This window comes from Notolepis coatsorum (assembly GCF_963971535.1).
Source record: "Notolepis coatsorum genome assembly, chromosome: 5".
Taxonomy (NCBI): Eukaryota; Metazoa; Chordata; class Actinopteri; order Aulopiformes; family Paralepididae; genus Notolepis; species Notolepis coatsorum.
Genome location: NC_140169.1, coordinates 159,240,595 through 159,254,020, shown reverse-complemented (window position 1 = coordinate 159,254,020; position 13,426 = coordinate 159,240,595). Strand labels below are relative to the sequence as shown.

Genomic DNA, 13,426 nt, shown 5'->3' with positions numbered 1-13,426 from the left:
CGTGAAATATAACCATTTTAATGACGAATAATATAGTCTTCTGGCGCCACGGTCTTCAACAACAACGTCTCTTCTTTCAGCTTCCATGATGGGAACTCATATAACGTCCATAATAATAAGCCTGTAAAATATATATATATAATATATAATAGAATTGTAATCGGGCCCTATAACGTAAAACATAATCTCCCCCTTCAATCAGTATACATAATGGAAAAAAGGAGAAAGATACGTGATGTGCACAGAAAACGTTTTTTTTTTTTATTTAAATAACGTCTGGTCATAATATATGGAACAACGAAACACTGCTAAAATAAATAAGACAAAAATACAATACATTGTGATACAAGTACATAGAGAGGGGGCAATCAGTAGCTTACCGGGGTTAATGGTTGGTCACCGATATAAAAGAGTCGAAGCTTTATCAAAATGCTGTTGTGGATAATATATTTACAAATAAGATGGATTCAGACACTTACCCATCATAAAAAGCCAAATCGACCAATGGATTAATGTAAACCCGTTCCCCTTCCGCGCTCTCATACAACAAAAACGAGGTCATATTTAAAAAGGCACGATACAGTTAAATTGTGCTACATTTGTGACACACAGTTTACTCCTGAAAAAATTCATATTGTATAACTTGCGAAAAGGTGACGTCCGTCCGGCGTGTATATAAAGGTCAGGGGTCAAGCCTATATAGCTGCGTGGCCGTGGCCTCACATATTATAGGCTGTGATTGTTTTGGGTGTATTAAGTGGTGGTTCACTCAATCCATTGAAATAAACCAAATAAATAAATAAATACAAAAATAACTGTATAGAAATCTGTGTCTCTATACCGTTTTCATATCTGCGCGCGGGTCGCGGTCATCGTCAAAACCCAAATGGACCCGCGCGGCTCCGTGAACTGATCCTGTGCGTAAAGAGACGCTCTGCGCGTAAAAAGTCCACAAGGTCTGCACACAAAAAAAAAGATCAGTATTATATTTTTTAGAATATCGTCCCGGCGCTCAGGGCGGCGTGGTGGTGGTGGTGCTGGTGGAGGACGTGGTGCTGGTGGTGCTGTTGGACCAGCGGGTGTTGCTGCAGGTGCGAGTTCGAGTACCAGGAGGAGTAGTTCGCCAGAAAGGACGGCCCAGGCCCAGCTGCAGCTGCAGGCGCGGCGGCGGGGTGGTGGTGGTGGTTCTGCTGCTGCTCGGCGCTCGGAGGTAATAAGCTGGAGGAGGAGGAGGGGGCAGTGTTGTTGTTGTTGTTGTTGTTGTTGTTGTTGTTGTTGTTGTTGTTCATCCTCTGGTTCTGCAGCGGGAACACGTCCCGGTGGTTGTGCAGCGGGAACACGTCCCAGACGGTGGTCGGTGGTGCCGGCGGCGGGGAGCTGCTGCACGGGGGAGACTCGCCGCTGCTGGACGCCACGTGCTGCTCCGGCGGGAGCTCCCCGCACTTCCACAGCTTCTTGAACTTGGAGCGGCGGTTCTGGAACCATATCTTCACCTGCGGCACAAAACAAAACACAGATTCCGTTTTTATTTGCCATATTATGCAACAAGTATACAATGGGGTTATTATTATTACTCTCCGTTTTCTCCACACATGCATAACGGAATAAAACGCAACAATTAACATAATAAAAAAAAAAAAAAAAAAAAATACAATAAACCATGCGGTCCAATGACACTATTTGTAAATACAAATAAGTACACATTAGACAAGTTAAAGATAATTGCACATTATTAACAGATAAAGAGTCTTGGATGGACATCGGATAATAACTTCTGTGACCACGTGACCATATAGGCATTCAAAAACCTTTCCCCACGAATCGCATCAATGACCACAACAAGGATATAACAAATTAAAGTACATTTAACAGCCTATTGTTGGACCCACCTGGGTTTGGGTGAAAGTACATTTAACAGCCTATTGTTGGACCCACCTGGGTTTGGGTGAAAGTACATTTAACAGCCTATTGGACCCACCTGGGTTTGGGTGAAAGTACATTTAACATACTGGACCCACCTGGGTTTGGGTGAAAGTACATTTAACAGCCTATTGGACCCACCTGGGTTTGAGTGAAAATACATTTAATATTGGACCCACCTGGGTTTGGGTGAAAGTACATTTAACAGCGTATTGGACCCACCTGGGTTTGGGTGAAAGTACATTTAACAGCCTATTTATTGTTGGACCCACCTGGGTTTGGGTGAAAGTACATTTAACAGCCTATTGGACCCACCTGGGTTTGGGTGAAAGTACATTTAACAGCCTATTGGACCCACCTGGGTTTGGGTGAAAGTACATTTAACAGCCTATTGGACCCACCTGGGTTTGGGTGAAAGTACATTTAACAGCCTATTGGACCCACCTGGGTTTGGGTGAAAGTACATTTAACAGCCTATTGGACCCACCTGGGTTTGGGTGAAAGTACATTTAACAGCCTATTGGACCCACCTGGGTTTGGGTGAAAGTACATTTAACAGCGTGTTGGACCCACCTGGGTTTGGGTGAAAGTACATTTAACAGCCTATTGGACCCACCTGGGTTTGGGTGAAAGTACATTTAACAGCGTGTTGGACCCACCTGGGTTTGGGTGAAAGTACATTTAACAGCGTATTGGACCCATGGGTTTGGGTCCATTTAACAGCGTATTGGACCCACCTGGGTTTGGGTGAAAGTACATTTAATTGGACCCACCTGGGTTTGGGTGAAAGTACATTTAACAGCCTATTGGACCCACCTGGGTTTGGGTGAAAGTACATTTAACAGCCTATTGGACCCACCTCATGGCTTTGGGTGAAAGTACATTTAACAGCCAATTGGACCCACCTGGGTTTGGGTGAAAGTACATTTAACAGCCTATTGGACCCGTGCACCTGGGTTTGGGTGAAAGTATACATTTAACAGCCTATTGGACCCACCTCATGGGTTTGGGTGAAAGTACATTTAACAGCCTATTGGACCCACCTCATGGGTTTGGGTGAAAGTACATTTAACAGCCTATTGGACCCACCTGGGTTTGGGTGAAAGTACATTTAACAGCCTATTGGACCCACCTGGGTTTGGGTGAGGCCCATGGAGGCGGCCAGCGCCGCGCGCTCCGGCAGCGCCAGATACTGGGTCTTCTGGAACCGCCGTTGAAGCGCCGCCAGTTGGAAGCTGGAGTAGATGGTCCGAGGTTTCCGGACCTTCTTCGGTTTCCCGTTAACCATCCGGATCTCTGGCTCGCTCTCTTCCTTCTCTGGAGGAACACATTGGAACACAGAACAGAGGCCACGCGTTAGATTATCATTAGAGATTAAATGATTGTCATCATCACCAGTAGATGCAAGTACAACGAAAAGAAGTTTGGCATCCAACCAGAGTGCAAATGTATAACAGTAAAGTGCAACAGTGATATACAATGTAATGTACACGTGATTCAATTGGGTACAAACAGGCATGCGTTGTTCATGGGACGGGGTAGCACGGTGTGCAAGCTCACTCGCTATTTGCATATCAATAGCGCCGGTCGTCAGGTGTGTTAAAATATACAACTTAGTGCAGTGCTAATAAGATGTACAGAGTGTATTATATAAATATAGACAGTATTCATTTCATTTCATTTTTTATTTTGTTTCGCACGTGGTAGTGTATTATATTACAGTATAATAATTCATTATTATAATCAAATACACCCATAAGCGAAAAGGAGCAGGAAGAAGAATAAATTCTTATTAATACCCGCCCCCTATCCAGACTGCGATTATTAAACGCAACAACACCCAAACATGCGAATAATAAACATTGCAAATAAATAGAAAGAAAACAATAGAGAGTATAAAGGCCTTGATGTTTACCTGCGTCTGTTGGAGTAGGCGAAGAGCTGGAGCCATAGGAGCCGTATGTCCCGTAAGTAGACGAGTTGAACCCCTGCAGGTCGTACGGTTTGTTGTTGTTGTTGTTGTTGTTGTACGGGGGACCGGCTCCGGGGGGGTACTGGTGGTAGGAGCCCAGCGGGCCGCCGTAGTGCCCCCCCCCCGGCCCGGTGTAGTAGCTACTGTCCGTGGCCGTGGACACCGGCAGAGTCGGGGACTCCTGAGACTTGTCGTGCTGCAAGTAATTGTTGGAGGTAATCTGGTTCGAATGCATATCAGTATTTTAATAAACCTTCAAAAACGCCACTCATCCCCCCCCCCCCGTTTATTTTTATCCCGAATGGTAAAAGTCGAGTAAAAAACACACAGCTAAACCCCGCAAACTAGAATACAAATAATAATATAATAAAAAAATAAAAATATCAGAATAGCGCCTTTTATAGCAAAAAAAAAAAGAAGAAGAAAAAAGCAAACGGCATTCCCCCTGAACTTCACGGAAAAGCCCGACGGAAGGTGTCTGACTGACTGTCTCTCGTGTCGTGGCCCGAGAGTCTCTCTGCTGCCGTCGCTGCTGAGCGCGCGAGCCTTTAAGAGGCGGAGCGCGCGAGCCAGAGAGATCGAGAGCGCGTGACAGAGGCAGAGCGCGCGAGCCAGAGAGAGAGAGAGCGCGGCAGAGCGCGCGAGCCAGAGAGAGCGAGAGAGCGCGTGACAGAGGCAGAGCCGCTGTGTCCCAGGCAGCCAATGACAACTCCCGCTGCGTCTATTCTTAACCCAAACGGTTCATGCGTTTTGCGAATCTGATTGGCCACTGACGTTTCTGGTCATGTGACATGTGCGCCCAATCGCGTGGCGCGCCCATTTCCGATTGATTGATTGATTGATTGAAAACTTTATTAACAGATTCCAGAATGGGTACAATACAGTACAGCTCAATACACACAATTGTTAAGGGGATGCAGACCAGAGAAAGACTTTCGTCTTGTTTACATCAGGGTCCCCCATTTTCAATTCATCAGGACATATATGACATACATGACATACAGATAGTCAGTACTGCTACATCTATACATTTATGACATACCAGATTTGCAAATACAGTACTGTTTGTGATACACAAGGAGTCAAGAAAAGGGAGTATATACATTTGACGTAGAAACTGTACATTGGAGGAGGTTGGGTGGGGTTGTGTGGGGGGGGGGTTGGGTACATTGGGATATTGACAACCATACTGGGTAATTTACATTGGAGGTGGTTGGGGGAGGGGGGAGAAAAACTGTATAAACAAGCAAAACTGTACATTGGGGGGGGGGGGGGGGGAGACACTGTACAAACAAGCAAAATTGTACATTGGACTATTGACAAAACCATGCTAGGTAAATGACTGTACATTGGAGGGGGTTGGGTTAGGACATTTACAGGGGCCAGTTTTGAATTGCAGTCTCCCGTAGGTGTCCCTTGAGATTGGTTTTGAAAGTGGGTAGTGATCCACATTCCTTTACAGCTTTGGGTAGGGCGTTCCACATTGATGTGGCATAATTGCGAAACGTGTTTAGTCCCTTATTTGAGCCAAATCTGGGTTTAACATGATTTGTGGAGCTCCCTCTGGTGTTGTGATCGTGGTATTCACTGACCTTTGGGAAGTATTTTGACATGTACATGGGTACCTTGGTCGTGTAGTGTATCTTGTAGACCAGGCCCATTGCAAGTTGCTGTACTCTGTCGTCTACTCTAAGCCATCCTAGGTTGTCAAAGTGGGCAGGGGTGAGGTGGGTTCTAGGAGTAAGGTCAAGCAGTAGTCTGACCAGTTTGTTTTGAGATGTTTGTAATTTTGTTTTTAGCGCCTTTGAGGTGCTTTGGTACCATGAGGTGCAAGCATAGTCGTAGTACCCTTGAATGAGTGCTCCTGCCAGAGTCTTCAGGGTATTCCTGTTTACCAGAGAGGAGATCCGGTACAAGAATCGAGTTCTTTGGTTGACTTTTTTTATTACATTGGATGCCATTTTGTCCCAGGAGAGATTAGCCTCTAGGATGGAACCCAGGTAGGTAATTTCATCTTTCCTTGTGACAATATTGTCACCCACTGTAACTGAGAAGCCGTCGGTCTTGCTGAGTTTGTTATTTGAACCGAAGAGAATGGACTCCGTTTTGCCCATGTGTAATGATAGTTTGTTATCAGCGAGCCATATGCAGATTCTGCCTAGTTCCGAGCTGAGGGTTTTTTCAACCTAAAACTTGTTCTTGTCAGAGACCAGCATGGCTGAGTCGTCCGCAAACAGGAACAAGTTGCAGTCACAAGCTGACGACATGTCATTTGCATAAATTAGGAACAGTAGCGGTCCTAGTATGCTTCCTTGTGGAACACCACAGTTCACTGTGAGGGGGGGGGATAGGGTACCGTTTACCTCCACCATCTGTTCCCTCCCCTCAAGGTAGGATTGCATCCAGCTCACTGATAGACTATCAAAACCAATTGCTTTTAGGTTGTCAGTCAGAATGGAGTGATTGACAGTGTCGAAGGCCTTTTGTAGGTCCAGCATGACCATGCCGCAGTATTTGCCCGCGTCCACCTCTTGTTTGATGTGGTCATTCAAATAGAGAAGGCATGTGTCAGTGGAGTGGGATGTTCTGAAGCCAGATTGGAATTCGTAGATTAGATTTTTTTCCGCTAGGTACTTTTCGACCTGTTCGTAGACTATTTTTTCCATGACTTTCGAGATGGAGGTGAGAATAGAAACAGGGCGGTAGTTGCCTGGGTCTAATTTGCTGCCCTTTTTGTGCAGAGGGGTAACCCTCGCAATTTTGAAGTCCTTGGGGACGTGTCCCTGTTTTATGGAGAGGTTTATTATGTGTGTGATGACTGGGGTGATGGCGGCTGCTGAGTCTCTGAGGAATTTGGAGGGGATGTTGTCGTGACCAGTGGCCTTGTTAGGTTGGAGGGCGCTCAGTTTTTTGAGTACCTCATCTGTTGTTACCATTTCCAGCTTGAAGTCGTCCTTGCGGACCCCTAGGTTTTTGTAGTAAGCTACTATGTGTTCTACCCCATAAAGCCCTGAGTGGGAGGGTAGTTTGTTTACCAGTGTTGTGGCTATGTTTGTGAAGAAAATGTTTAAGTAATTGGCTACATCCAGCTTGTCTGTGATGAGCGTGTTGTCCATTTTTATGTTTATGTTTGAGAATCTGGTTTTAAGTTTTTTACTGCATCCTAGTTGATTATTGAGTAATTTCCAAAGTTCACATGGTTTGTTTTTGTTTTCCTCAGTTTTGTCATTGATGAAATTCTTTTTTGCAGTTTTGATCATGGAGTTTACGTCGTTTCTTAGTCTGTTTCTTTCTAGTTTGAGTTCAGTCACGTGGGCTTGGAGTTCACTGCTCGTGCTTTTGGTAAGCTTTGACTGACTTTTACGAAACTCAGAGCATTTTTTGTCTCTGGTTTTCATAGCGGCCAGTATTCCGACTCGACCAGCAGCAAACCCTAACTCTAACCCTAACCCTAACCCTAACCGTTCTATCGCCATGGTCTAAACTCTAACCTTAATCAACTTCGAAAGAGTGCCTAAGCTTAACCGGGGAAAGAACTTGCCATCACACGATTGGTGCGACCAGAAACATCAGTGGCCAATCAGAGCGCAAAACGGTAACGCGGAAGCGCGCACCGTTTGGGTTAAGAATACAGGCCCCGCCGCTTCGCAAGACCACTGCACTTCCGCGTTACATTGAAATCGGGGAGGAGGAGGGGGGGGGGGGGGGGGGCGTGAATACTTTACCCAAGGCAGTTGTCCTTCCGCGTTCGGTTTGCGCGCCCTGATTGGCCTCTCAGCGCCCAATCGCGTTAGCCCTACTACTCTACTTCAGTTCCACAGCTCCATTTCCTCGTATTGTTTTCGCCTCCGCCGTGCATCATATACTAAAACTAACTATCACTCAACTCACTATCACTCAACTCGCTACCGCCATGCATCATATACTACAACTAACTATCACTCAACTAACTATCGCCTAACTCGCTACCGCCGAAGAGTCTCACAATATACTAACTCAATAGCTAAGGGGATGCAGACCAGAGAAAGACTTTCGTCTTGTTTACATCAGGGTCCCCCATTTTCAATTCATCATAACATGACACACACGACATACAGATAGACAGTACTGCTACATCTATATGTAGCCGGTGTGATCTTACTGCGTTGTGTTTATTTCGATTCGACCCCTGTTAACACTTTAACTGCCGGAAGACGCTTTTAGGACCGGATATTTCTATATCCCATAATAGGAAAATGTCTGTTCCACGCTCATCGCCCAACGGCGCGAGGAAGATACGGTAAGATTCAGCGTTATTTTTCAATGTGTACGATACTAACTGCTATGATGAACATTTGACCCACATTAGATGAATGGTATAACGCTGCCCACGGAATTATAAACGCCCCCTCGGCCATCCGGTCAACATCAGATTACGTGTAGTAACTTCCAGAAGTCCGTCCAGTTGGATTTTTTTATATCGCGCCGATTGCTATCAAACTGTATTTGATCATCAATATAATGCATTTGGGGCTATAAATCATGTTCTGGAGAAAGCTGCAGAAAGAGATGAAAACATACTCAAGTTCAAGTTCAAGTTCTTTAATAGTTGTCATACAGAAGTACAGAATACTTTCATACAAAATGCTTCTTACTGTTACGCTCCAGAGACTGTGCTAGACAAGATAGTATCAAATAACATAATAACATAATATAGCATGAATTTAGAAGAAGAAAATGAGGTCACAGTGTTCGGTATAGACATATGTACAATGTTCTGAGTTACCATATAATATACAATACACAATACTATGCAGTGTACTAATGTACAGTACTATCTAGTGCAAAGCAGAAATGGGATGAGGTACAATTTTAGGTAAAATTTACAGTAAGGTGTACGAGTTGTAGTGCAATCCTTCATCCATAAATATAAAGTGTGGGGAGTGGGTGCTACAGTGTGTTTGTTTAAAGTGGGTGTGTGCTATAAGTGTGTGGAGTGGGTGCTACAGTGTGTTTGTTTAAAGTGAGTGTGTGCGTGTGGATGTGTGTGCTATGTGCGTTTGGTGGTTGTTGTTGTGTAGTGTTCATTCATTGTTCGTTTAGCAGCCTGATGGCCTGGGGATAGAAGCTTCTTCTGAGTCTTTCTGTGCTCGCCTTGAGACTCCTGTATCGCTTGCCTGACCGCAGCAGTTCAAAGAGGCAGTTGTTCGGGTGACTGGAGTCTTTAATGATTCTCTTAGCCTTGCCCTTGCAACGCTTGTAGTAAATGTTCTGGAGGGTGGGGAGCCCCCCTCCAATTGTGCGTTCGGCTGAACGTGTCACTCTTTGTAGTCTGCTTTGGTCTTGTGCAGTGCTATTCCCAAACCAGGAGGTGATGTTGCCGGTCAAGATGCTCTCTATTGTACATGAGTAGAAGTTCTTAAGGATCTTCTGGCTGACTTGGAACTTCCTTAGGCGCCTGAGGAAGTAGAGGCGTTGTCGTGCCTTCTTCACAACACTGTTAATGTGTGTGGTCCATGTCAAGTCCTCGGATATGTAGGCTCCGAGGTACTTAAAGCTGTTGACTCTCTCAACCGGTGCCCCGTCGATGCTGAGGGGGCTGTAGTCCTTGACCCCCGACCTCCTGAAGTCCACAATCATCTCCTTTGTTTTGCTGACGTTCAGGGAGAGGCTGTTTTCCTGGCACCATCCCGCCAGGACCTTGACCTCTTCCAGGTAGGCCGTCTCGTCGTTGGCAGAGATCATACTTATACTTTAGATCATATTTTAGTATGAATATGTGAATGAAAAAGTTTAACGTTCATACACCCTGAACAATACATATAGGACATTGAATGGGCCCTAATAATGGCAATTTAGCAATACAATTTAAAAAGTTATAGCCCTGCAAAGAAGGGGAACTTCTACATAGACAAATAGAGCTGGCAACCTATGGTATATCATGAATTTAGCCTTAGGCAATCAAAGTGTTAAGGGATCGCCCTGAGTGGAAGTTGAACCCCGGTCTCCCGCACCGTGGGCGACATCGCAGACCACTGTACCAAGAGGTGAATTCACTTCTTGCTATTGGGTCTGGATGCCTCTGGGGAGTGAGTTTACTTGCAGTACCGCTTAACGTCCACAGCCACTTCACTTACTGTCCCTCGTGACTGTGGATAGACTGCGGTACCTCCGTTACACTCACCCCACCCAGGGCATCCGGGTCTATCGGCACCACGTGTAGCCGGTGTGATCTTACTGCGTTGTGTTTTATTTCGATTCGACCCCTGTTAAGGGATCGCCCTGAGTGGGAGTTGAACCCCGGTCTCCCGTACCGCGGGCGACATCGCAGACCACTGTACCAAGAGGTGAATTCACTTCTTGCTATTGGGTCTGGATGCCTCTGGGGAGTGAGTTTACTTGCAGTACCGCTTAACGTCCACAGCCACTTCACTTACTGTCCCTCGTGACTGTGGATAGACTGCGGTACCTCCGTTACATATACATTTATGACATACCAGATTTGCAAATACAGTACTGTTTGTGATACAAAAAGTGTCCAGAAAAAGAGTGTATATACATTTGACGTAGAAACTGTACGTTGAAGGAGGCTGGGGGTGATGTCGATTGATATGAATAGCGCGTTTCGTTAATAGAGAGATGAAAACAATACGTTATTTATATTGATGTGAGAGATGAAAACAATACGTTATTTATATTGATGTGATGTCGATTGATATGAATAGCGCGTTAATAGAGAGGCGAAAACAATACGACGTTAACTGAAAGCTGATGCACGGCGCTCGAGTGATAGTAGTATATTGAGCTAGTAGTTAGGCGCGATTGGGCGCTGAGAGGCCAATCAGGGCGGGCAAACCGAACGCGGAAGGACAACTGCCTTGGGTAAAGTATTCACGCGGGGGGGGGGGGGGCAGATGAATGAATGTGGATGAGAGCCTTGATGTACATGGTTGCAGCTACGGCTGTGTGGGGGTGCTAGAGACATGATCGAATAGACTTTTATGTGCCTGAATCTCCTGAACACGGCGCGACCCATTCCTAATCGATCAGAACTAAATCGGCCGAGATCAAGTCCCTTTTTCAGCACCTACTCCCCATACGCATGCGCAGGTTGTCAACAGAGTCTGAACGGGAGGCGTGTATGCTTTACCCAACGCAGTTGTGTTTCCGGGTTCCCGTTTTGCACTCTGATTGGCCACTGACCTACACGCGTACGCCCCCCTCACTATCGCCTGTGGGGCGTGAGATATGAAGACAGATTTAACTGGGTATAGGAAGCGAGTACCATACGAGCCGCAAATTGACTGCGACAACAACCCAATAATAAACACTCGAAACAGCTATTACCAGACAATTACAACAGCAGTGGTGCCTGCTTCAAATGTCACGTATTATAGGCTATAAGCCCTTGTAGATCTATTCGGAATAATAAACATCGCCACTCTCTAGCAAAACATGACACGCTGTGATCCTATCTCCGATAGAGCGGCTGGTCGCAGAGACGCGAGTTGAATGAACACATCGGGAGGAGAATGAATGAATGAATGAAAACTTTATTTAACAGATTGCAGAATGGGTACAATACAGTACAGCTCAATACACACAATTGTTAAGGGGATGCAGACCAGAGAAAGACTTTTGTCTTGTTTACATCAGGTTAATTCATTCTCTTCCTGATGTGTTCGTTCAACTCGCGTCTCTGCGACCAGCCGCTCTATCGGAGATAGGATCACATTGTGTCATGTTTTGCTAGAGGGTGGCGATGTTTATTATTCCGAATAGATCTACACAGGCTTATAGCCTATAATATGTGACATTTTAGATCTACACAGGCTTATAGCCTATAATACGTGACATTTGAAGCAGGCACCACTGCTGTTGTAATTGTCTGGTAATAGCTGTTTAGAGTGTTTATTATTGGGTTGTTGTCGCAGTCAATTTGCGGCTCGTATGGTACTCGCTTCCTATACCCAGTTAAATCTGTCTTCATATCTCACGCCCCAAAGGCGAGGGGGGCGTACGCGTGTAGGTCAGTGGCCAATCAGAGCGCAAAACGGGAACCCGGAAACACAACTGCGTTGGGTAAAGCATACACGCGAACGGGAGGCTACGCTCGAATGAATGTTGAATGTTCCATCAGAGCGGGGGAGCTTGTGGTGGTAGTGTGAGTGGCTACAGACCACTGCACTTAAATATAAACATTAGTCTACCTGGAGACTCAATGAGGTAATTGTAGATGTCGCCATAAGACACGTCTGGCCATTTAGTGGGATACTTTTTTCATTATCCTGTTTGGCTGAAAGGACACTGGCCACCACAAGCTCCCCCTTCTGATGGAACATTCCACATTCATTCGAGCGTTGCCTCGCGCCGTTCAGACTCCGTTGACAATCTGCGCATGCGTATGGGGAGTAGGTGCTGGAAAAGGGACTTGATCTCGGCCGATTTAGTTCTGATCGATTAGGAATAGGTCGCGCCGTGTTCAGGAGATTCAGGCGCATAAAGGTATATCCAATCATGTCTCTAGCACCCCCACAGCCGTAGCTGCAACCACGTACATCAAGGCTCTCATCCACATTCATTCATATGCTCCCCCGCTATCTCCTCCCCGATTTCAGAATCCCGGAAGTGTTGCGGTGGTCTATTCCATAGATATATATAGAACACTAGATAGCTTAAGGCGGAGTCACCAGCGTCGCTGAACTGCCGCCATCTTGCCCCCGTCAGCCTTTCTGTTACGTTCTATGGTAGCTGTTGGAGGGTGAGTGATCTGCACAAACAAAAATACTCATAACTCGCTGAAATATTGACGGATTTACAAACGGTTTGGTTTATTACAAGCATTATTAACGTGGCTATGATTCAAGTGGTTGGTAAAAAAACATCTTTAGATACATTTATGATGCATAATATAAGTATGCAGTATCATAACTACATCTTTGATGTTTATAGCAAACCAACCCGTTTGAAAATCGGTAAAGAATTGAGCAATCTATGGTTATTTAGATAGTACATGCACCATAGACATTAATGTTATCAGTAGCTGAGCTGCCTGGGGGCAAGATGGCCGCCCTACGACGACATCGCTCTCCATTGGCCGGCAGGCGTGAACACTTAAGGTAACTCACTTGTGCTTCCGCATTGCTCTGATTGGCCAGTGCTCTCCCTTCGTGAATCGCAGCAGCTCTACGCACCGAGCGTAGACGCGTCACTCGTTGCAGGCTCTCCAGAAAAACACAAAGCCGCCATCTTTAATGTGTCGCATAGGTGATATTAATAGGTTGCTGCGGCATTATGCATTCGTAATCCCCCCTACATAATAACCACGCAGGTTAATCAGCAGGTTAATCAGCAAAGGTTAATAATAATAACCACGCAGGTTAATTAGCAACGCTCGCACAATACCTAGCTTAATAATAAGTAGGCAATTGGCACAAGTGTAAATTATACATTCGTCACTCTGTTTTAACATCAACGGTTAGCTCAACTCGTTCGTCAGCTTGCTGAGGAGCCTATGGTCAGTTGGTGACAAGTTCGAATCACTTAAATAATATA

The 13,426-nt window shown here is 45.5% G+C and overlaps 1 protein-coding gene across 1 annotated transcript; it reads right to left on the bottom strand.

Moving 5' to 3' along the window:
* Positions 1 to 238: 238 nt before the first annotated feature.
* Positions 239 to 4,161, bottom strand: dlx2a (distal-less homeobox 2a). The gene is made up of 3 exons (XM_084314675.1): positions 3,836 to 4,161; positions 3,053 to 3,237; positions 239 to 1,493 (listed from the first exon to the last, which is right to left on the bottom strand). The coding sequence occupies exons 1-3, from the start codon at positions 4,125 to 4,127 to the stop codon at positions 993 to 995; spliced, it is 978 nt and encodes a 325-aa protein (XP_084170801.1). The 5' UTR covers positions 4,128 to 4,161; the 3' UTR covers positions 239 to 992.
* Positions 4,162 to 13,426: the final 9,265 nt, after the last annotated feature.